This window comes from Sminthopsis crassicaudata, chromosome 5, assembly GCF_048593235.1.
Source record: "Sminthopsis crassicaudata isolate SCR6 chromosome 5, ASM4859323v1, whole genome shotgun sequence".
Classification (NCBI taxonomy): domain Eukaryota; kingdom Metazoa; phylum Chordata; class Mammalia; order Dasyuromorphia; family Dasyuridae; genus Sminthopsis; species Sminthopsis crassicaudata.
The window spans coordinates 241,846,636-241,871,336 of record NC_133621.1 but is presented as its reverse complement, the minus strand read 5'-3'; the positions used below and the strand labels follow the sequence as shown (position 1 = coordinate 241,871,336).

The 24,701-nt window shown below is 35.5% G+C and overlaps 1 protein-coding gene across 9 annotated transcripts in view; it reads left to right on the top strand.

Moving 5' to 3' along the window:
• Positions 1-24,701, top strand: part of CCDC91 (coiled-coil domain containing 91) — a 533,266-nt gene that overhangs the window by 283 nt on the left and 508,282 nt on the right. The window contains exon 1 of one of the 9 annotated variants that reach the window (XM_074270662.1): positions 31-612. The exons of 1 other annotated variant lie outside the window; for it this stretch is intronic. In XM_074270662.1, coding sequence (XP_074126763.1) covers positions 555-612 — 58 coding nt within the window. In that variant the 5' untranslated portion in view covers positions 31-554. Of the gene's footprint in view, positions 1-30; positions 613-24,701 lie in introns of those variants that run through there. 7 more of the 9 variants (XM_074270664.1, XM_074270656.1, XM_074270659.1 and 4 more) reach the window with 7 other exon arrangements.

Here is a 24,701-nt window from a genome sequence, read left to right as displayed (position 1 = left end):
CAGGCTAGGCGAAGGGGCGGGTGGGAGAGGACGCCGAACGTAGCTGGGCTAGCGTCTCCCTAGCTACTTCCTGGAACTCCTGCCCCAGAGCCGGGGAGAGGAAGGGGGCGTACCCGCCTCACCCTTCTGCCTTCTCACTTTTCCCTGAGGCTGTGGCGATCTGCAGCGAGCCGGGGCGGGCAGAAGGGCCGAGCTCTGTGCGCTCCAAAACGCAGGAGCGTCGCACCTCGGCGCCCTCCAGAGGCGAGCCAAACACCGCTCTCATCCTGTACTTCCCGGGCTTTGACGGATCTCATTCACACTCGCTGTGAACCGACAGTTGTGGAGCACGCTGCCTTTATGTAGTGTATCTCACTTCTTATAGTTCATAAAGTGTTACTTCGAAGTTCCCCACCCCACAAGAAAGACGTTTTTCTCCATTGGCCAGAAACCCTGGAGGTTTTGGAAATTTATCCAATTTTTGGTTTCGGTATAAAGAATGGTAACTATTAAAAGCAGCGCTTAATGTCTTTGGGCAGGAGGGTGCTGCTTTTGCTGTTGCCCTTATTTCTCTGATGCGAAGTAGGGCTGGGCTTCATTTCCTGGAGGGTAAAGAATTGGCCGCAGCTGTAGGTGAGTCAGCGGCCTCCAATGGAGGGACAAATTTCCTCCTCTTCCTTTTTTTGTCCCTTCCCCCTCGCTACTCTGCAGATAAAGATCCTGCCTGCCTTTCCAAATATTTATTCAGGCTGCAGCTGGAAAGTGGCCTTTGGAAACAAGTTTGGTCATTGGGGTGGGCTGACATTTCATCCGAAAGGCAAAGGGCAAAAAAGCAGAATGTTGAATTGAGTAAGCTGATAGGTCTTGACTGTTAACTAAATTGAATATTCCTTGCGGCTAGTGAGCCAGACACCAATTTATCCCGTTTGCTAGATATGACTTCTATTGGTGAAGTCTTTATCTTGCGGCACCTGTTTATAAAAGCCCGCTGGGACGTTAGGGAGAGCCCCATAAGGTGCCATCTGTAGCAACGGAAAGCCCTGGTTACAAAGTGTGATGTATTTGATGCAAGCCAGGAGTTTGCTCTGTGGGCTAAGTTTTATGATGATTTTGTTTCCTGGCAACACTATAAGCCAAGTGAATAAACAGAATAGAATCGAAATAGAATAGAAAATGGTGAAAAGTTATAACATATTTTTCCGTTTTTTAAAGAAAAAATGCTTTGAGAAGTCAGTTCAAAACTAATAAACCTTTTTTTGTGTATTTATTATTTTAGACAAAGGAAAATGAGAAATGCATCATGTTGTCCATGGCTACAGTGCTAGACTTTAGGCATTTATTGTTAATTTGTGTGACCCTGGGCAAGTCGATTATCCTCGTGGGTTTTAATTATCCCATCTGTAAAATGAGGAGGCTAGGTCAGTGATTTTAAGGGCCTTTCCAACTCTAAATCTGTTATCCTATATTATATTATCCCTTCATATTGTTTTCCCTCCTTCATTTCACATAACTAGCAAAAAGTAGCTTAGATAAAATTAGAATTTTCTCAATCTAAACACTTGATTTAGGATCTTAGGATTTACAACTGGAAGTGTTATTAAAGATTTGTCAGTTTTCTTCATTTTAATCTAAATCTAAATGCCTTGCTCAAATTTAACCTGAGTTGAGATCCAAATCTAGGCCTTTTAAGTTAGGACCAGTGCTTTTTTCAGTAAACTACAATGCCTACGATATATACTGGCACATGTAAGATTTTGAAAATATGTAGAATTATAGCATTACTATGATTAAATGGCTTAAGGTAATTTTTAGTTTTTCTCTGGGTGGCCATTGTATTGGTGATGTACATAGCAAGGTTGATCCTTGGACATCAATTTTTCTGTTGCAAGAGTAAAACCTGCCAGAGCTCATAGTTTGTTGACATTACCATGAAATATCTGACATCATCATGTTGTACTGACATAATAGGAATAAGACTTTTTGTAAAGTGGAACAGGAGAAAGAGTAGATTGAATAGCCTTTGGGAAGTTTCAAAGTTCCTGAAATGACTTTAAGTTTCCCATGAAAGGGAAGGCTAGTCTGGTATTCAGCTCACTTTGAAGAATAAAAAAATAAATATTACACCGAAGGCAGTGGAAAGTCAAATAATTGTTGTGTGCAGGCTGTAATATATAGGCTCTGAGGAATTCTAAAGAATAGGAATATTATAGAAGAAGAAGGTGGCCTGGTCATATGATAAGAGCAAGGAATGATGAATAGTTAGTGGTGTTCTGTACCCTCTTGATGTCAGAAGAAATTAAAGAAAGCTTCTAGCATGTTAATGAATCCATTTGGATGCATAGAAGTGAGGACTTGGACAAGAGTCACCAAGTGTGAAATACATATTTGGAGAAAAGGAGAAGGGAATAAACATTTATATAGTACTTACTGTGTGCCAGGAACTCAAACCAAGAGTCTTAGAATTACTTAATTTTCTTTTCTCTAATTATTATTGATTTCTCCTTTGAAAATTGTCATTGGTCATTTGATTTTTTGTGAACAAATCCTGTTCTTATAAATTTGAATTAGTTCCTTTTACCTTTATATCGACATATTGTTGGTTGTTATTCAGTCTCCAGGAGAACCATGACTAGGGAGGTGGTGCTATGACATACAAGTGAATTGGATTCAAGTGAGGGAGGGCTGTGCAAAATTACCTACCTCACTTTCCCCTTCAATGCTAAGTCCAGTGATAAGATGCAGATCAGGATGACTAGAAATAGCCCTGATGCAGTGGAAGATCTTGGCCAATTTAAGCCAAGGTCTTGAACAGATCTCAGTTTGACTGAGGCAACTGCCCAATCAATGATTAAAAAATTTTAACCTAGTCAAAAAACAAAAAAACAAACAACAACCAAAAAAAAAAAATTATCTGGGAGGGGAAGATCCACTGGATTTCTGGCTCAAACAGAAATAATTGCAGTTTATGTTTACTTTGATTCAATTGGATCCCTATCAGTAACCAACTGGGCGTTGGCCTGGGACCTATTCTTGGCCAATCTATGAGAGCCAGAGTGATTTGGGTTTAAGCATTGGTCTTAGCCCCTAAACTCCTAGATATCTTGGGAGGGTTCACTTTGGGCAGAGTACACACAAGTATGATACCCTATGTGGACAGAGGGAAGGAGTGAAGGGAGGTAGGGAGGGAAGAAAAGGTACGAGCCAGTGGGTAAGCAGTGTTTCTCAACTGACCAGTTGGGTCCCCAGTACCTTCTAGTACTACTCAGGAGGTTCATTTCCTTCTTACTTTTGCATTCAGAGATTTAGTTCAGGGGTTTTAGCCTCCTAGAAAAGTATGTGTGTTGTATGTGTGTGTGTTTAATAGATATACACAGGGATACATATACATGTTTTTGTATATATGTATTTTGACTAGGCAAAGGAGGCCATTTTCTGCCTCACTGTTTATCTAGCCTTAAACATACCTAGTCTTAGTCAAATTGAAGTCTAGACTTCAATTTAAAAAGTCCAAGGTCTCCCACTGCCATCTCCAGTCCTCCTGATCTATATGTTGCCATCATCTAGATGACTGGAGGAGAAAGTGAAACTGCTGACTTTGCATTGCCCTCCTACACTTAAATCCAATTTACTTCCCTAATGTCATGGTCCCCAATATTTTTCTAGTTAGCCTGTTTCTTTTGCATTTTTAACTTCATTGGTTTTGTTTGTGTAACAATTTTTACATTTTATACAATCAAAATTGTTCATTTTATCTTGTAATTGTTACCCTATCTGTAATTTTAATGTGCCTTTTCCTCCTTTTTTTAATTAAATTACTTTTATTCTTATTAAATGTGGACCTTGAATCTCCAAGTCATGCAATCACTTGGAACTTGATTTATGATGTGGAATATTTGTATACACCTAACTTCTTCCACACCGTGCTCTAGTTTTCCTTGTTTTTCTTGAATAAGTGAGTCATTATGCCAAGTGTTAGATCTGAGTTATTGAACACTCTGCTATAACATTTGTTTGCTTCTGCATGTCTCTTCCATTGATCAACCTCTGTATTTTTAAACCAGTATCATAGTATTGTTTTAGATTAGATATTGCTAGATTAACTTCTTTTTCACTTTTCTTATTACTTCCCTTGAGATTCTTGATTTTTTTATTTCTCCAGTTAAATTTTCCTAATTTTTTTCCAATTATGTATGATAAATACTTTTTTGGGCAGCTAGGTGGCACAGTGGATTGAGATTCAATGTGGTATTTTGAACCCATAGCTCTCCATCTCCACAGAGAGAAAGAAAAGAAAAGGCATTTTCTCATCACTTCTTTAGTTGCTGGTGTTTAGTTTTTGACTGTTTGCTCTTTACAGTTATGTTGTTGTATTGCAGAGCTTTAGGGTTGACCAAACATTGAGGATTCTCACCCCTTAGCTTGCTATTTGACTTGTTACCATATTTGCTTTTTATCCTTCCTTCCCATATGACTTTCCCCTTCTATTTTCCTGCAAGGTTGAGTTCTATATTCCTATTTTGTATTTTTGTTATTTCTTGTTTGAGCCAATTCTGATGAGAGTAAATTTCACTCATTCCCCCTATCTTCCCCTTTTTCCCTTGTACTGTAAAAAATTTTCCTTGTCCAATTTTTTTTTTATAGCAGATAATTTGCAATATTTCACTTCTCCTTTTCCCTTTCAGGACATTCCTCTCTCTCAGCCTTTAATTTCCTCATTTTTAAAAAAAGATAATCAAAAAATATATCAACTTACGGTTGAATATGGGTATCAAGACAATTTTCCTTGATAATTTTTTGAAATTTTAAGCTTTTTTTTTTTTTTTTTTTTGATTGTGACTTTCAAGTAGACCTTTAAAATTATCTCTCCTGGACCTATTTTCCAGATCAGTGGTTTTTCCAATGAGATATTTCACAGTTTTTTCTATTTTTTCTTTTTTTTTTTTGATTTTGCTTAATAAAGTCATTAGCTTTCATTTGCTCAATTTTATTTTTTAAGGAATTGTTTTCCTAGTTGCCTAGATATTATTTTCCCATTTTGTAGATGAATCTCAAAGAAATTATTCCCTGGTGCCAATGCCTCATACTTAAAATGTGTCCAAACACAATTTCATGAAGCTTATGTGAAAATGAGGTTTATTACAAGAGAAGTAAACATGCATATGGACCCCAAAGAGTTCACAATCCATATAGAAATACACATTTTTATAATAGCAAGACAAAGTAAAGAGGAATTAGCAGAAATCTCTATTTAATGTGGTATTGCATGGGAGTGGGAAAGGACAAAACTCCCAAAGAGAATGAGCAAGGTGATAACAAAAGTCAGTCTTTTCCTGTGGGAACTGCTAGATCAAGAGGATATGATTTTTTTTTTTTTTTTTTTTTTTTTTAATAAGGGTCTCAGCTCACAAGCGTAGTGCAGACTGTCTGGTTCCTATCTTGATTCACAAGAACACACAGGCAGTCCAGGTTGGAGTGCAAGCAACAAATTATATTAACTTGGGATTGTGGTAGTGGTGTGGTTGTAATGATATTTATTTTTTTACATATTCAGGTTCTCTTGGATGCTCTCAGTCTAATGTTTCTTGAAAATATGGCAATTCAGTAATTAGGTTCAGGGGAACTTCTGATAGTTCTTAACATCAGAAAGCTTTGTTAAAGTGCTTGTACTATGTAGCTGAGGAGTATCTCTGCTGTGGTGAATGGGAAATTCTCACTTGCCATTTGTACGTTGGTCGTCACAAATAACAATTTGTGTACATGTATTGTACATATACAAATGATTGTACGTGTAATATTGAAAAAAAAAACCTTTCTTTGGCCAACAAGCTAAAGTTGGTTGCTAAAGTAGAAATGATGGAAATTTTGGAGATAAGTCATTGCTTCATCTTGGGAAGCATGATGAAGAAGCATGCTAGAAAGATTGTGCTGTGTTCTATAGATTTTGGGAAAGCAAATTTTGAAAAATACAAAGAAATGATAGGTAAGATCCAGTGATTTAAAAATTCCTAACTCAATTTACTCTCTGGACTGTTTCTTTTTCTCATTTCTCTCCTGGACCTACTTTCCCAACTGAAGAGTCTCTGGCCTATATTGCCATTTCATGTTAGATTATCTACTAATGCTCCCTTTACTGCCAGATAACTCTCTCTCCTGGCTCCTCCAAATTCCTTTCCCCCTTCTCCACCTCTCTCCACATTTATATTTTTCCATTTTCTATTAGAATGTAAGAGTGCTTTGCACATAATAGATACTTAATATATAGTTTTTGAAAATTGTATTAAGCTATTCAATTAAATTCAAATTTAATTGAATTAAGTTCTGTGACAACACAATTAAATGTCAGAAGTAGAATTAACATCCAGATTCCCTAGACTTCAAGTCTAGTCTTCTTTCTACTTTGTCCTCCTATCCCAGTTTTTTTTTTTTTTTAAGAAAGACAAGAAAATCTGATTTTTGAATATTGGTATATGAAATGAAGAACAAAAGTAAACTTTATTGTTTTAAAACTATGTTAGCATAGATTTAGTGTCTACTGAATAACTTAGTTATTTTCCCAGGTTTGAAGTTTTTCCTTAGTTTATTCTAGTAGACAGTAACATTTCTATGAAATTGATGACTGTCTTACCTTGAAAATGTCAAATCTTATTTTCTCCCTGTCAGGCTCTCTTGAGAAGATATCGGCTTTTTTCTTTGCTTCAGCCAACCATCTAGATTCCCTGTTAAAAGCAGGTTGAGGTAGTGAAAGGGCTAATTGCTTGTTGTGTTTTGCCCTGTGGTAAAAAGGTAGGCTCTATTTAATCATTTCAAGTTACTTTAATTTTAAACTTGCAGTAATCGTGGTGTATTATAAGATTCCATAAGATCTTGTGCAGCAGTTGCACGGACTGGTGCTACTGTGATATTGCACAAGATTTTTGAATCTTTTGACTAGTGTAGACGTGGCCTTATATGAACAGCACCATAAAACTGCATATGTACACATCAATAAAAGATAATAAGAGGTGACATTGAGTAAAGGTGAGATTAAGATTCATTATTTTAATTGCGATTTTAATAAATATTACTTATAATATGATTACACCTTTCATGTATAGTTTTCTCAAATTACTCATGAGAAACAGTTAAAGAAAACCCGATGAAAACTATCACATTAAATGGACCACCCTGATTCAAAAGAATCTCTGAAAGGAATTACTAATTGTTTCCCGTCCTGTTTTACATCTATTATTATATGGGAAGAAAATGGACTTGAAGTTGGTACTAGTATTCATAGCATAGTTAGATATTTTAATTTTTTTTCATGAAAAGGATAGAGCATAGTGAATAGAGTTGTAGCTTTGGAACTAGGAAGACTGCTGAAAATGGAAGCAGGCTTTCTTTGAGAACCAGTGGGGTGAGGGAATCTTGGTGTAGAGGATTATCCCTTACTCCCTCCTTCCTTTCCTCTTCTCTCCATTTCTTCTCCCCTGTACTCTTTCTCCCTTCCTCACTTCCTCCCTTTTTTCTTCCCTCCTTTCTTCCCTTCTCTCTTCCTTCTTCCTTTCTTCCCTCCTTCCTCTCCTTTCTTTCTTTCTTCCTTCCTCTTTTCTTCCCTCTTCCTTCCTTTCTTCCTTCCTCCCTTCCTCTTCTCTTCTTTTATCCCTTCCTCACTCTTTCTTTCCCTCTTTCCTTTCTCTCTCATCCTTCCTTCCCTTCTTCTCTTTCTCTCTACCTCTCTCCCTTTGTTCCTCCTCTTCCTTCTTTTCTTTCCCTTTTCCTTCCCTTCCTCCTTCCGTTTCTTCTTATCTTTCCTCTCTTTTCCCCTTCTTTCAAGATAGAGGGAGCAATTCTATGAATGGATTTTTTTTTCTTTTTCCAGTTTGAAGTTCATTCCAGATGGCTTTAGCAGTAAACTATGGTGTTTGTGGTAACAGCACCTTCCAAGGTGTCCAAAGGACATCTTCCTCCTATGGAGGAAGTTGGGGTTGGAGATTATAGTAGGAAATATGAGTCATTATGGGCAGAACTTATAATACTTACTGTTGAATAGACAATACATTACATTTATACATCATAGAATTCCAGAGTAGTTCATTTATTAATTAAATCTATGTTTTTATTCTTCAGTCACTTGAGTTGTGTCTGATTCTTCCTGACCCCATTTAGGATTTTCTTGGGAAAGATATGGAAGTGGTTTCTGACATTTCCCTTTCTAGCTCATGTTACATAAGAAGAAATTGGGGCAAATAGGGTTAAATGAGTTGCCAAGAGTCACACAACTAATAAGTATCTTAAACTGGATTTAAACTCATGAAGATGAGTCTTCCTGACTTTAGGCCCACTACATCCACTACATCATATTATATATTTAGTATGGGGCAACTGGAAGACTAGCCAACATTGTCTGTTTTGTTGTCCTTGAACACTAAGGATATGATAGGTAGCAGAAATGCTATTCAATCTGCAAAAACTTGAAGACTTCTTTTACAATATATTCTATAAACTGATAGGTATCAAATTTGGGAGCATATTTCTTTAGAAGTTCTGATAATTATAACAGTATATGCTTTCTTGCAAGGAAAAGCTCCATTCCATTTTGAAGTAAATGATTATGAATATATCTTCAAAAGAATATATTCTTTGACCCAGCTCTATAACTTTTAGACTTGTACCCTGGAGAAATCAGAGAAAGTGAAAAAGGACCTCTACACACACACACACACACACACACACACACACACACACACACACAATGTATTGTACACAATACAAAAGTATTTATGTCAGCTTTTTTTATGAATCAGAACTTTGAGGCTAACGGGTTACCTACATGTTGGGAGATGTTTAAAAACACTGTGGTACATGAGTATAATGAAATATTATTGTGCCACAAAAAGTAATAAAATAAATAATTTTGGAGAAAACAGAGACCTCTGAATTGATGCAGAGTAAAGTGAATAGACTAGGAAAACAATTTATATGATAACAAAAACATCATAGAGAGAAGTAACTTTTGAGTACAGAAGACTCAAAATGAAACACTTCAGCCAGAGAGATGGTGGACATAAAATATATAGAGAGAACTATGTTTTTGAACATAACTCATATGAGAATTTGTTTTACTGGACTTTGCATATTTGTTATGAGTTTTATTTTAAAATTTTTATTATAATTTTATTTATCCTTAATTATTTAATTTTCAATTTGATTTATTTTAAAATTTATTTTATGATTTTAATTTATTTAGTGGGGGACAGTAAGTATTAAAGAGAGACAATAAATGACTTAAAAGTTTCTTTTTTATATATTTTTTATTTTTATTTTTATTATAGCTTTTTATTTACAAGATATATGAATGGGTAATTTTACAGCATTGACAATTGCCAAGCCTTTTGTTCCAATTTTCCTCCTCCTTCCCCCATCCCCTCCCCCCAATGGCAGGTTGACCAATACATGTTACATATGTTAAAGTATAAATTAAATACATTATATGTATACATGTCCAAACAGTTATTTTGCTGTACAAAAAGGATAAGACTTTGAAATAGTGTACAATTAGCCTGTGAAGGAAATAAAAAATTCAGGCGGACAAAAATATGGGGATGGGGAATTCTATGTAGTGGTTCAAAGTCATCTCCCAGAGTTCTTTCGCTGGATGTAGCTGGTTCATTTCATTACTGCTCTATTGGAACTGATTTGGTTCATCTCATTGTTGAAGAGGGTCTTGTACATCAGAATTGATCATCATATAGTATTGTTGTTGAAGTATACAATGATCCTCTGGTCCTGCTCATTTCAGTCAGCATCAGTTCATGTAAGTCTCTCCAGGCCTTTCTGAAATCATCCTGTTGGTCATTTCTTACAGAACAATAATATTCCATAATATTAATATACCACAATTTATTCAGCTAATCTCCAATTGATGGGTATCCACTCAGTTGCCAGTTTCTGGCCACTACAAAGAGGGCTGCCACAAACATTCTTGCACATACAGATCCCTTTCCCTTCTTTAAGATCTCTTTGGGATATAAGCTCAGTAGTAACACTGCTGGATCATAGGGTATGCACAGTTTGATAACTTTTTAAAAAAATTTATAATTATAACTTTTTTTTCAGTACATATGCATGGATAAATTTTTACAACATTATCCCTTGCACTCACTTCTGTTCCGAATTTTCCCCTCCTTCCCTCAACCCCCTCCCCTAGATGGCAGGCAGTCCCATACCTGTTAAATATGTTATAGTAAATCCTAGATACAATATATGTGTGCAGAACTGAATTTTTTGTTGCACAAGAAGAATTGGATCCAGAAGGTAAAAATAACCTGGGAAGAAAAACAAAAGTGCAAACAGTTTACACTCATTTCCCAGTGTTCCTTTTCTGGATATAGCTGATTCTGTACATCATTGATCAATTGGAACTGAATTAGATCTTCTCTTTGTTGAAGATATCCAATTCCAAGTTTGATAACTTTTTGAGTATAGTTCCAAATTGCTCTCCAGAATGGCTGGATGTATTCACAGTTCCACCAACAATTTATCCATGTCCCTGTTTTCCCACATCCCCTCCAACATTGTGCATTATCTTTCCCTGTCATTCTAGCTACTCTGACAGATGTGTAGTGTTATCTAAAAGTTGTCTTAATTTGCATTTCTCTGATTAATAATGACTTGGAACATCTTTTCATATGGCTAGAAATAGTTTCAATTTCTTCCTCTGAGAATTGTCTGTTCATATCCTTTGACCATTTATTAATTGGAGTATGGCTTGATTTCTTATAAATTAGAGTCAATTCTCTATATATTTTGGAAATGAGGCCTTTATCAGAACCTTTGACTGTAAAAAAAATATTTTCCCAGTTTATTTCCCTTCTAATCTTATCTGCACTAGTTTTGTTTGTACAAAAACTTTTCAATTTGATATGATCAAAAAAAAAAGTTTCTTTTAAAAGAAAAAGCAGGCATATAATCAAAGGAAAAATAAAACTGTTTTGTAGTTTTGAGTATTTGAGTCACAAAATAGAGGGGAATTCTGGGAAGATGGCAGAATAGGTTTCAAGCTCTCCAGATTTCCCCCCAAATGGAACAGATTTGTGGCTCAGAGCAAACATAAACTAGTGAAAAATCAAAAAGACTTGGGGCAGAACAGAGGGCCCCTCTAGGAGAACAGGGGTCCTCCAGTAACAACCCAAAAAGATCTGAAGAAAGACCCTAGGTAAGGGAGTAACCCTTGTGAAGTGTAAACATATCCTGTTGAGCTTCACAGAAATGGGAGCCCTGGGGTTGGCTGGGTGTGGCTGGAGCCTCTGCAGGAATGGCAGAAACTTCTTCCTCCTGGACAACTTGTGGAATTGATGTCTGAGACCTGGAAGATAGTGAACTTCGGCTGATTAGGAACACCAGGCTCAGTTGTACTGTGGGGAAGTAAGTGGTCCTGGACAAGAAGAAAGTGCAGTGAGTGCAAAAGCAGCAGGGCAGGGATTTTGCTGGCTGTAAGCACTTGCTAGAGGGTGGAGTTCTAGGTTTGGGGTTCCAGGTCAGAGAGGAGAGTTCAAGTGAAGCTAGAGACATCATACCCCATCCCATGATTAAAGGCGCTAGCACTAATATTTCTTATTTAAAAAAAAAATGAACTGGCAAAGAAGAAAGACCCATAGAAACTTACAATGGAAACAGGGAATACCAAGAGTCCACCTTCAGAGGAGGAACTGAAGTAAAAAAAAAAAAAAAAAAGCATATTCTACCCCAAAGAGTATTGTGAAATGGCTCCCTGCCCAAAGAGAATTTATAGAAGAATTCAAAAAAGAATTTAAAAATCAAATGAGAAATATTGAGGAAAAATTAAAAAGGAAAGAACCAAAATAAACCCCAACCCCTTCCTCCCCCCAAGAAAAACAAGATTGTGGAAAAAAATTAACCGACTAGAAGAAGAGATGGAGTCCTAAAGATGAAAATAACTCTTTGAAAATTAGACTTGGGCAAGGGGAAGCCAGTGAAGCTGTGAGAAACCAAGAAATAACAAAACAGATTATAAAGAATGAAAAAATGTAACAGAATGTGAAATATCAGAAAAATGACAGAATTGGAAAACAGATGAAGAAGAGAAAATATAAGGATAATTGGACTGCCTGAAAGTAGTGGCCAAAAAAAGAACTTTGACAATAATGTAAGAAATAGAACATGAGGGAAAAGTAGAAAATAGGAAAAAAAATCACTACCTATGTGAGATCTTTTGTGGAAAACACATAGGAATATTATTGCCAAATTTTGAAACCCCCAGATCAAAGAGAACATTTTGCAGGAAACAAGGAAAAAATAATTCAAATATGCCAGAGAATTGTACAGGATTTATCAGCAGCCAAATAAAAGACCTCACTCAGGTCCTGGAATCACGTCCATTGACAATCCAAAGAACTAGGCTTATGGCCAAAAAATCATAGCTTAGTAAAATTATCTGTAATATTGAATAAGATAAAAATGAACATCCTGAGTCACAAAGTAATCTTTTATAGGTATGTTTGGACATGACCTCCTTCAACTGTGATTCAAAGTCAAAAGTCTTTCTGGAATAGCCAACTCTATGCATCATAATTTCACATTATTTGAGGATATGCCCATGGTCTGATGGGTAGAAAAAACAAGAATCTGAACAATAGGGGGAAAATGGGTATTGTGGTGGTGGGTAAACTCCCGTGTCTCCCTTTTCTAGCATCAAATATAAACTAATATGAATTTTTTTTTTTTTTTAAAGACTATGGTCTTAAGACTTGATCCTTTGCTATTTTTTTTTTTTTTTTTTGGTCTACTTATATATGATCACGTTACTCTTTTCTGTACATTCTAAAGTCCAATCATTGTCCTATTTGTTATTCAGTTATCTCTCCTCTTCCATCTCTGTGCTTTTGCATTGACTGACTCTTGTTAGTAGAGTCCCTTTGTCCTTATTTCTGCCTCCTATTAATTCCTGTTTTCCTTCAATATTTAGCTTGGCCTTTACCTTCAACAAGACTTCTGGTCATTTTTGCTAATAATGTATTCCTTCTAAGACTACTTTCTAGTTATAGTTTCTGTGCATATGCACATATTTTTATTTACATATATGTCTATAAAGTAAATTTATATATAGATACTTGCGTTTTTTTCTTTCATTAGAATATTAGCTTTTTGAGGTCTTCAAGGACTGTTTTTTTTTGCTTTCTCTTCTGTCTCTTAGTATAGTATCGGTGACACATAATCAACATATCAAAATACTTATAACTTCTAGATGACCAAGTGATTGCTAACCTAATCCCATATGAAGCACTCAGAAAACTTCAGTATTTAATAAAATATTTTCCCCATAATAGTTTACAAAGCTATATTCAAACACTTGTGCCTATTTATTTTGTAGAGTCATGAATTCAGTGTTTTATTTTCAGTTCAGTAAATCTTAGGAACAGGAGAGACTTTTCCTTGTGTACTTATCTCCTTTTTACTGTAATTGGCAAAGTCAAAATAAGAAGAGTAGACTAAACTGCTCAAAACTCAGATATTTTTGAAAACGGAGAAGCTTCTAAAGGATAAGCATTAACTCTTTCTAAAACTGATATTGAGGGGTAGTTAGGTTGAGCAGTGGATACAGCACTGGCCTTGAAGTTAGGAGGACCTGAGTTCAAAGTTGCCCTCAGACACTTAACACTTCCTAGCTTTGTGACTCAGGGCAAGTTACTTTACCCAATTGCCTCAAAAAAAAAAAAAAAAATCCAGGGGCAGCTAGATAGCTACTTTTCAAACTTTTCCTTTCCCTTAAAAGCTGTCCATTCTTCTCACATATTAAGTTTTGCCATACAAATACTGGAAAAATAAAAAGATATACTTTTGCTAGCATTCATACATTCTCTTTCCCCCCCCCCCCCCCCCCCCGGGCTGGGGTTAAGTGACTTGCCCAGGGTCACTAGGAAGTGTTAAGTGTCTGAGATCAAATTTGAACTCGGGTCCTCCTGAATTCAAGGCTGGTGCTCTATCACTGTGCCACCTACCTGCCCCCAATTCATACATTTGCATATAAAATTTTCTCAAAATTCTTTGCATTCTTTGGAAGTCTCCATGTGTTAATTAAAGAGGGAATTTCCTTGCCTCTCAGTTTAATGTACTGTGATTTCAAGTGTTTTCCTGTTCTATTTAATTCATTTCTTTTAGGATATTCTTCAGGAAATTGAGTTGGTCCCTAGTTCCATTTGTCCAGAAACTTTTGAGTCTAAAGAGAATAATGAACTTATATATGCTAAATTCCCTTGGAGGAAATAGAACTTACTTAGTTGTCCATATTGCAAATACATGTAAATGACTAGAAGTTTATTCTTAGGTGTTTGTTTGTCTTAGATCCAAGCCTCCTTGTCAAGCCTTGCTCAGATTAAGACTGTTGAGATTTAGAGTATTGACCTATAGGAATAAAGATGACAGGGAAAGAAAGAATGACAAACCTAATCATTGTAGTCTTCAAAAAAGCATACTACAAGAAGCTTTTGAAGATTGACTACTTTTTTTTTTTTTTTTTTTTTTTTCCCCAGAAAGACAACCTATTGGCTTATAGGCTGCACCTAGATAAAGCTTGAGTGATTTCCAAACCCATTAGAACTTTTTAAGGACAAACATACACATACACATACACATGCCCACACTTTTTCATCTTTCTAACACCCCCTTATTTAATCCTTAGAAAAATAATTTGTTATTTTTGAAGTTTTTTGCATTTAGATTTTCAAGCATCAAGTAGAGCAATTTCTTTTTTCTTGAATATTTCAAAATGTAGAGAGAAGTAAAGAGTTTGAATACTCTCCTATTGATCATATATCAGGATTATTTAATCTATAATAAAGCCTCCATAATGTGAACGTGATGATTTTTTCCCCAAGTTCATAGCAGTAATGGGTGTGGAGGTAATTTTAAAAATTAATGGTCTAAGGGCAGCTAGGTGGCTCAGGATAGAGCACCAGCCCTGAAGTCAGTTGGACCTGAGTTGAAATCTGGTCTCAGACACTTAACACTTCCTAGCTGTGCGATCCTGGGCAAGTCACTTAATCCCAATTGCCTGAGAGGGAGAAAGAGAGAGAAAAAAATTTTTTTAGAATGTTTTTTTTTTTTTTTTTCCATTACTCAAAGCCTTTAGGAGTCTATATAGACTTTTATTATGCATTTGCTAAATCATGTATAATTCAAAAAATGTCTCCTTAACACCTCTCTTTCTTCTTGGTTGCTTGCTGTATTTTATCTTTGACCTTTGAAACTCTGGAATTTAGCTGTAGTGTTCCGGAGGCTTTTCTTTTTGGGAAGTTTTTCAGGAGGTGCTTAGTAGATTTTTCAGTTTCTAGTGTATTTTCTGGGTCTAAGATACTGGAACAATTTTCCTTTATAATTTGTTTAAAAAATGATGTCTAGGCCTCTTCCCCCCCCCCCCCTCCCCTTGATCCTGGTGTTCAGGTATTTCAATAAATTTTAAATTGTCTTTTCCTCATTTTGTTTTCCAGGTCAATTATTTTCCAATGAGATGTTTCACATTTTCCCCTTGTTTTTTCCCATTATTTTGATTTTGTTTTATTGTTTCTTGATTTCTCATGGATAATTAGCTTCAATCTGTCCAATTCTAATTTTAAAGAAATAATTTTCTTCAGTGAGATTCTCTACTTTTTTATTTTTAAAAATGTTTTAATTTTTATTTTTTCCCAGGTACATGGGAAACAATTTTTTTCTATTGTTTTTAAAATTTTGAGTTCCAAATTCTCCCCCTCCTCTGCACACCCCACCATTGAGAAGGCCAATATGAAGTTGTGCAAAACATTTCCATAAAACTCATGTTTCAAAAGAAAACATAGATTTCTACCCCCCTCCTCAAAAAAATCCTCAAGAAAAAGAAACATTTAAAAAAAAGTCTACTTCAGTTGGTATTCAGACACAATCAGTTCTTTCTATGGGTATGTATAGCATTTTTCATCATAAGTCCTTCACAGTAGTCTTGGAACATTGTATTGCTGAGAATAACTGAGCTTCCCATAACTTTGCTATTTCTGTGTACACATTACATTTCACTTTGCTTGAGCTCATGGAGAACTTTTTAGGTTTTTCTGAGAGTACACTAATCATCATTTCTTATGAAACAATAATATTCTTTCATTATCATATACCACAGTGATTCAGCCATTCCCCAATTGATGCGTATCCCTTCAGTTCTTTGCCCTTAGAAGAGAGAGGTGCTATAAAGTATTTTATACATATATGTTCTTTTCCTTTTTTAAAAAAAGTCTCTTTTGGGATTTATGCCCAGTAGTGGTATTGTTAGGTCAAAGGATTTGTAGTTTTTATAACCCTTTGGACATAGATCTCTTGTTTTGATAATTTATCAAATGAGGAATGGCTTTTTTCCTAAATAAATTTGATTCAGTTCCTTATAGTTTCAGAATTGAGGCCTTTATCATAAATCTCTTTCAGGAAGTGATTGTTGGATTCTTTCAATTTTTATTTTACCTGCTGGTCCTAGTATATCAGGTTAGTTTTCCTTTATAATTTCTTGAGAGATGATATTCAGGTGCTTTTTTTGATCATGGTTTCAGGTAGACCAATAATTTTTTAAGTTATCTCCCCTGGATCTATTTTCCAGGTCACCTGTTTTTCCAGTGAGATATTTCACATTTTCTATTTTTTATTCCTTTGATTTTGTTTTATTGTTTTCTTGGTTTCCCAGAAAGTCATTTGTTCAATTCTGATTTTTAAGGAATTATTTTCCTCAATTATTTTTTTATATCTCCTTTTCCTTTTGACCAATTTTTCTTTTTAAAGCATTCTTTTCATTTGCTTTTTGTATTTCCTTTTATATCACTCTCATTTTTCTTCCTAATTTTCCCTCTGTCTCTCTCACTTGATTTTAAAAATTCTTTTTGACTCTTCCATGGACTGAGACCAATTCTTATTTTTCTTGGAGGCTTTTGATCAATAGGAGCTTTGATTTTGTTATCTTCTAAATGTGTGTTTTGATCTTCCTTGTCTCCATAGTAACTTTTTATGATCATTGTCTTTTTCTGTTGTTAATTTCCTCAGCCTCTTTCTTTACTCTTGACACTGTTACAGTAGGGCCCTGTTTCTTTCTTTTTTTTTTATTGAAGGTTTTTATTTTCAAAATATGTGCAAGGATAATTTTCAACATTGATGCTTAAAAAATCTTGTGTTCCCTTGCCCCCACTTCCATAGATGGCAAGTAATCCAATATATGTTAAACATGGTAAAAATATATGTTAAATCCAATATAGGTATACATATTTATACAATTATCTTGCTGCACAAGAAAAATTAGATCATAAAGGGAAAAAATGAGAAAAAAGTAAAATTCAAGCAAACTACAACAAAAAGAATGAAAATACTATATTGTGATCCACCCTCAGTTCCCACAGTCCTCTCTCTCTGGGTATAGATGGCTCTTCATCACAAGACATTGGAACTGGTCTGAATCATCTCATTGTTGAAGAGAGCCACGTCCATCACAATTGCTCATAATAGAGTATTGTTGTTGAAGTGTATAATGATATCCTGGTTCTGCTCATTTCACTTAGCATCAGTTCATGTAAGTCTCTTCAAGCTTCTCTGAAATCATCCTGCTAGTCATTTTTTACAAAACAGTAATGTTCAATAACATTCATCTACCACAATTTATTCAGCCATTCTCCAATTGATGGACATCCATTCAATTTCCAGTTTCTAGCCACTATAAAAAGGGCTACCATAAACATTTTTGTACATGTGGATCCCTTTTCCTCCTTTAAGATCTCTTTGGGATATAAGCCCAGTAGAAACACTGTTGGATCAAAGGGTATGCACGGTTTGATAACTTTTCAAGCATAGTTCCAAATTGCTTTCCAGAATGATTGGATCCATTTACAATTTCACCAGCAATGTATCAGTGCGCCATTCCTCCCACATCCCCTCAAACATTTGTTATTATTTTTTTCATGTCATTTTAGCCAATCTGAGAAATATGTAGTGGTACCTCAGAATTGTCTTAATTTGCATTTTTCTGAGCAATAGTGATTTAGAACACTTTTTTATATGACTAGAAATGGTTTCAATTTCTTCACCTGAAAATTGTTCATATCCTTTGACCATTTATTGATTGGAGAAAAGCTTGAATTCTTATAAATTTGAGTCAATTCTGTATGTATTTTAGAAATGAGGTCTTTATCAGAACCCTTGAATGTAAAATGTTTTTCCAGTTTATTGCTTCCCTTCTAATCTTATTTGCATTAGTTTTGTTTGTACAAAAACTTAATACAATCAGAATTATCTATTTTATGTTCAGTAATGATCTCTACTTCTCTTTGGTCACAAATTTTTTCCTTTTCCACAGATCTGTCCAATGGACAGAAATCTTTCTCCTGTAAAAAGTTCCTTAAGCACTTGTAGCAGAATGTGTGTCCACAAGGGGTATCTAATGGTTGTAACAGGGGCTGAAGGCAAATATGACAGACCAGATCATCATCCACTTCATTCTGATAATTATATAAATGATTTTCTCTGGTCCAATGTTGCTGACCACATTCAAAACACAAAGGATTTAAGGAAGAGTTCTGTTCCATAGAAGCAATTTCATCATTGGTAGTACCCATTCTAAGCCAAATGGTGCAATCTTTGTTTTTTCATAATTCTTCTAATTTGATTATAATATCACTCTTTATGTTTAAGTTATGAACCCATTTCAACCTTATTTTGTTATACAGTATTAGACATGGATCAATGCCCAGTTTCTGCCATATTAGTTTCCAATTTTCCCAGCAGTTTTTATCAAATAGTGAATTCTTATTCCAAAAGTTTGGGTCTTTGGGTTTGTCAAACACTAGATTACTATAGTCATTAACTATTTTGTCCTATGAACCCAATCTGTTCTACTGATCAACTGCTCTATTTCTTAATAAGGCCCTGTTTCTAGTGTGGATGGTGTAATGCCCCTAACTTTACAGATTTTTGTAGCTTTTTTTCAGAGATCCTTCTAAGGATCAGTACTGTGAACCATTACTGCTATCCAGATCTGAGTATAGACAAAGCAACAGAGTTGCCACAGTGTCAGCAAAGAGGCCCTTGCAATCCTCCCTCTGATCAGCTGTTCCAGCTCCTCCTCAATCTCTCCACTTGTGTGCTGAGATCTCTAGAAACCACTGCGATTGTGGTTACTGTGCTATCATAATAGCACAGCTGTTGATTCAGTGGCTCCCAAAGCCTGATCCTGGGCTGGGGTTCCCTTTACGTCTTAGTACACCAAATCTTTCCTACTGAGTTGTCCTTGGCCTCTGTGGGCTGAAAGATCTGGGAATTACTGCCACTGCTACCAATTTAGAGATCCCATGGACTGTTCCTGGTTTCCTGGGGCTCACACTGATTTTGTGTTCCCAACCTACCCTGAGGCAACAGACCTCTCCTACTGACCTTCCCAGCCATTTTTGGCTGGAAAATTGTTTTGTGGGTTCTGATGCATTAAGATTGTTTAGAGTCATTATTTAAAGGTATTTGAAGGAGTTTGGAGGTAGAACATGAGTGATTCCCTGCCTTCTTTTCACCATCTTGACTTCACCTCCCCTACCTGTTATTCCATATCACTAATTCTGCTTTTTAAGTAGTTTTTCTTCAGTTAATTTTTATGTTTCTTTTCTTTCCCATTAGGCCAAATTTTTAAGATATTATTTTTTCAGTATTTTCTATGTGCCTCTTCTACAAAGTTAATTATTTTTTTCATAATTTTTTTTGCATCACTCTCCTTTCTTTCCCCAATTTTTCCTCTATTACTTTTTAAAATTCTTGTAGGAATTTTTTGGACTTGTGTACAATTAGTATTTTTCCTTTAAAGCTTTGCTTGTAGCTGATTTTATGTTGTCTTCTGAGTTTCTGAGTTCTTCCCTATCACAGTAGTAGCTTTTTATGATCATTTCTTTTTTTTGTTGTTGTTGTTGTTTACTCATTTTCTCTTCTTATTTTTCAACTTTAAACTTTGTTAACATTAGACTCTGCAATTTCAAACTATGCCAAAGGGCTGATCATACTGTACATACCCTTTGATCCAATAGTATGTCTACTAGGCTTGTATTCCAAAGAGATCATAAAAAAGGAAAAGGGTCCACACGTGCAAAAATTGATTGTAGCAGTCCTTTTTATAGTTGCAAGAAACCTGGGAATTGATTGGATGCTCATGAGTTGGAGAATGGCTGAATAAATATGAATGTTATGTTGTAATATTGTTCTATATGAAATGATCAGCAAGATGGTTTCAGAGAGAGTTGGAGAGACTTACATGAACTGATGCTAAGTGAAGTGAGTAGAACCAAGAGAATATTGTAAACAGCAACAACAAGATTCTATGATGATCAACTGTGATGGATGTGGTTCTTTTCTACAATGTGGTGATTTAGGCCAGTTTCGATGTTCTTGTGAAGAAGAGAGCCATCTACACCCAGAAGACTGTGGGGACTGAAGGTGGATCAGAACATAGCATTTTCACTCTTCTTCTTGTTGTTTGCTTGCATTTTGTTTTCTTTCTCATTTTTTTCTTTTTTGAGCTGATTTTTCTTGTGCAGCATTATAATTGTGGAAATATGTATAGAGAAATTGCACATGTTTGACATACATTGGATTATTTGTCATCTAGGAGAAGGATAGGGAGAAGGGAGAGAAGCAAATTTAGAACAAAATTTTGCAAGGGAGAATGTTGAAAATTATGCATATGCTTTGAAAATAAAAAAGCTTTAATAATTAAAAAAATTAAAATGGGCTCTGATTACCTTGGGGCAAGGGAGGCACTGTTCCAAACTTCAGGCTTTTTTGTATTGCTGTTTTCACAGCCAGTTCTGGGGATTTCTAAATTTTTGGTGCTTCCACAGTGGAGGATCTAGGGAGAGACATGGTCACAGCTCATTTGGTCTGCACTCTTTTTTTTTTTTTAATTTTATAATTATAAAATTTTTTGACAGTATATATGCATGAGTAATTTGTTTTTTATAACATTATCCCTTGTATTCATTTTTCCAAATTATCCCCTCCCTCCCTCTACTCCCTCTCCTAGATGACAGGCAATCCCATACATTTTTCATGTGTTACAATATAACCTAGATACAATATATGTGTGTAAATCCTATTTTCTTGTTGCACATTAAGTATTAGATTCCAAAGGTGTAAGTAACCTGGGTAGATAGACAGTAGTGCTAACAGTTTACATTCAATTCCCAGTGATCCTTCTCTGGGTGTAGTTGTTTCTGTCCATCATTGATCAACTGGAAGTGAGTTGGATCTTCTTTATGTTGAAGATATCCACTTCCATCAGAATACATCTTCATACAACATTAAAGTGTACAGCGATCTTCTGGTTCTATTCATTTCACTCAGCATCAGTTGATGTAAGTCTCTCCAAGCCTCTCTGTATTCCTCCTGCTGGTCATTTCTTGCAGAGCAATAATATTCCATAACCTTCATATACCATAATTTACCCAACCATTCTCCAATTGATGGACATCCATTCATCTTCCAGTTTCTAGCCACTACGAAAAGAGCTTCCACAAACATTTTGGCACATATAGGTCCCTTTCCGCTCTTTAGTATTTCTTTGGGATATAAGCCCAATAGCAGCAATGCTGGATCAAAGGGTATGCACAGTTTGATAACTTTTTGGATATAGTTCCAAATTGCTTTCCAGAATGGCTGGATTCTTTCACAACTCCACCAGCAATGTATTAGTGTCCCAGTTTTCCCACATCCCCTCCAACAAACATTCATCATTATTTGTTCCTGTCATCTTAGCCAATCTGACAGGTATGTAGTGGTATCTCAGAGTTGTCTTAATTTGCATTTCTCTGATCAGTAGTGATTTGGAACACTCTTTCATATGAGTGGATATAGTTTCAATTTCATCATCTGAGAATTGCCTGTTCATATCCTTTGACCATTTATCAATTGGAGAATGGTTTGATTTCTTATAAATTAGGGTCAGTTCTCTCTATATTTTGGAAATGAGACCTTTATCAGAACCTTTAACTGTAAAAATGTTTTCCCAATTTGTTACTTTCCTTCTAATCTTGTTTGCATTAGTATTGTTTGTACAGAAACTTTTTAATTTGATGTAATCAAAATCTTCTATTTTGTGATCAATAATGATCTCCAATTCTCCTCTGGTCATAAATTCCTTCCTCCTCCACAGGTCTGAGAGGTAGACTATTCTCTGTTCCTCTAATCTATTTATGATCTCATTCTTTATGCCTAAATGATGGACCCATTTTGATCTTATCTTGGTATATGGTGTTAAGTGTGGATCCATATCTAATTTCTGCCATTGCACTCTAATCTTTAGCTAAGAAGTACTACTGTTGGTTTTTCAAGTATTGTATTGTCATATTATATTATTTTGTTATTCTAGGATCCAGGGCACTGCTCAGTTTGGGTCCTGCAAGTTTTCTTGGGACTCAATGCAGTCTGATTAATTTTACAATATGAGCACTTACTTGTCTCTTTGCCTGAGTTCTTAGTTCCTGACCTGGATCGGGTCAGAACTATATAAGTATGGGCTTATCCCTGTGGGCAGTTTCAGTGAAACTCAGGAAAACCTCATTTCAAACTCAGTATTAGACACTTTAGTGCTTCTGGTTAAGTCACTTAATTTCTGCTTATCTCAGTTTCCTCATTTGTAAAATGGGGTTAATAATTGGACCTATTTTGCAAAGTTATGAGAACCAAATAAAATAAAGTGCTTAGCACAGTGTTTGTTATGTAGTAAGCCCCATACAGTTATTATTATTAAATAGATTGCTGCTAGACTGAGTCACCTTCAATTAGCTGGGACATTATGTAGGTTCAAAGTAATAGAATTATATGCTTCTTTTTAGCTTGGTTGAAGGATGAATTTGAGACCCCTTTTTTGATTCTGAGTTATAAGCCATATAACTACTGCTTGCTTCTATATTTGTTCCTCTTCCATTACACATTTTTTGACTAGAAATCATTCCTTACTCTGACTGCCATCACTCTCCTTACCTCATCTCCAAGTATAGCTCCCTTCTTCACTTTGCACAGGATCTGTGACCCAGGAGTATATAGATAGCCATGTATTGGAACCTTTTTCTGTTCCCTATACAAGATCATGTCCTTTGTTCCAGATCTGTGGCCTCTTTCTTGCCGTAATATAAGGCAGACTGTCATGCTCTTCATTCCCTGTGTTGCCAATCTTCATCCATTGTACTTCTGGATAGATATAGTTTCAAGTGTCTGTAGACCTCTCAGTATAAGCAAACCTGAGCTTAATAAATGGTTCACTGTGATTTTTTTTCCCTCTCAATGTTGTGTTATTTTTTGGATCTTTGTGATAGCTGTGAGTGGCACTTTGGGTGTACTACTGCTTTCTTTTCTGAAGTCCTGGCTGATCTTTCTTTCTCTTCCATCCTTAAAAAATTCCATTTGATTGGACCATTCTCACTTGTGTTATCCAAATCATTCCTCCTCTTTTTGGCTAAACTCAATGAAAATGCCATATATAGTAGCTGCCTCCACTTTTTCTCCTATGACTTGGGATTTTGACTTCATCATTCAACTGAAACTGCTTTCTCTAAAATTATAAATGATCTTGTATTTGCAAATTCTTTTTAAAAATTTTAATTTAAAAAAATTTTAATAGTATTTTTCCAGATACATGCAAAGATTGTTTTCAGTATTCATCTTTGCAAAACCTTGTGTTCCATATTTTTCTCCCTCTTCTTCCCTCTCCTTTTCCAATGTAGCAAGCAATCAGATATAGGTTAAACATATGCTAATTGAAAATTCTTATGTTTTTTTTGTTTGTTTGTTTGTTAATCCTCATCCTTTAAGGATGCATAAACACAGTACAATCAAAAGGATGCACATGAAACTGCAAATTTGGTATTCCCTCCAAATATACAATGAAGTTAACATGTAAATTTCTATTTCCCCCCTCAGCTCCTCACCTTCCTCCTTTCTCTTGTTGAATCTTTATTTAGTGCTATCTAGAGTTCTTTTCTGGATATTAATCCAGGTCACCTCTAATCAATATTTATGTTTAAGGGTCAGTTCTGAAGCCTTTTTTCTTCTCCTTGTATACTACCTCATTTGCTTATTTTATTTTCTTCTATGGATTCACTTATCTCTGAGCAGATGATTCTTAGATCTTTTTCTTTAATCCTAATCTCTTAACTTTTCCATCACCATTTGCCATTTCACTTATATGTCCTATAATAGGTATCTCAAATTTATCATTTCCAAAACAAAATCTTCTCTCCTCTTCCAAATTCATTCTCTCTCTACTTTTAAGGATAGTACCATTTTTCCAGATTGGAAGCATCAGTTTTATACTTGCCTTTTCCCTCTCACTCTCTCCTCATATCTAATCTGTTAAATTTTACAGCTTTTGCCTTCATAAAATATTTCGTAAATGTTCCTTTCTTGCTACTCATCTAGTCATTATCACCCAGCTTTCTGGTTGGTCTCTTTATTTACTCTAATGTATTCCCCACTCAATTACCCAGTGATTTTCCTAAGCAGCCTGACTACACCTCCTGTTTTCCCTCCTTATCTCAATAAACTGCAGTTGGCTTTTAAATTTTACACTGTGCCTTTTTACTAGCTCTCATCCACACTCACCTTTGCTTCCTGACTTCTCTGACCTTCAAGACTTAGCACAAATCTCACCTTTTGCTGGAGGCTTTTCTTGGATACTATCTCAGTTTCTTTGCTTTTTT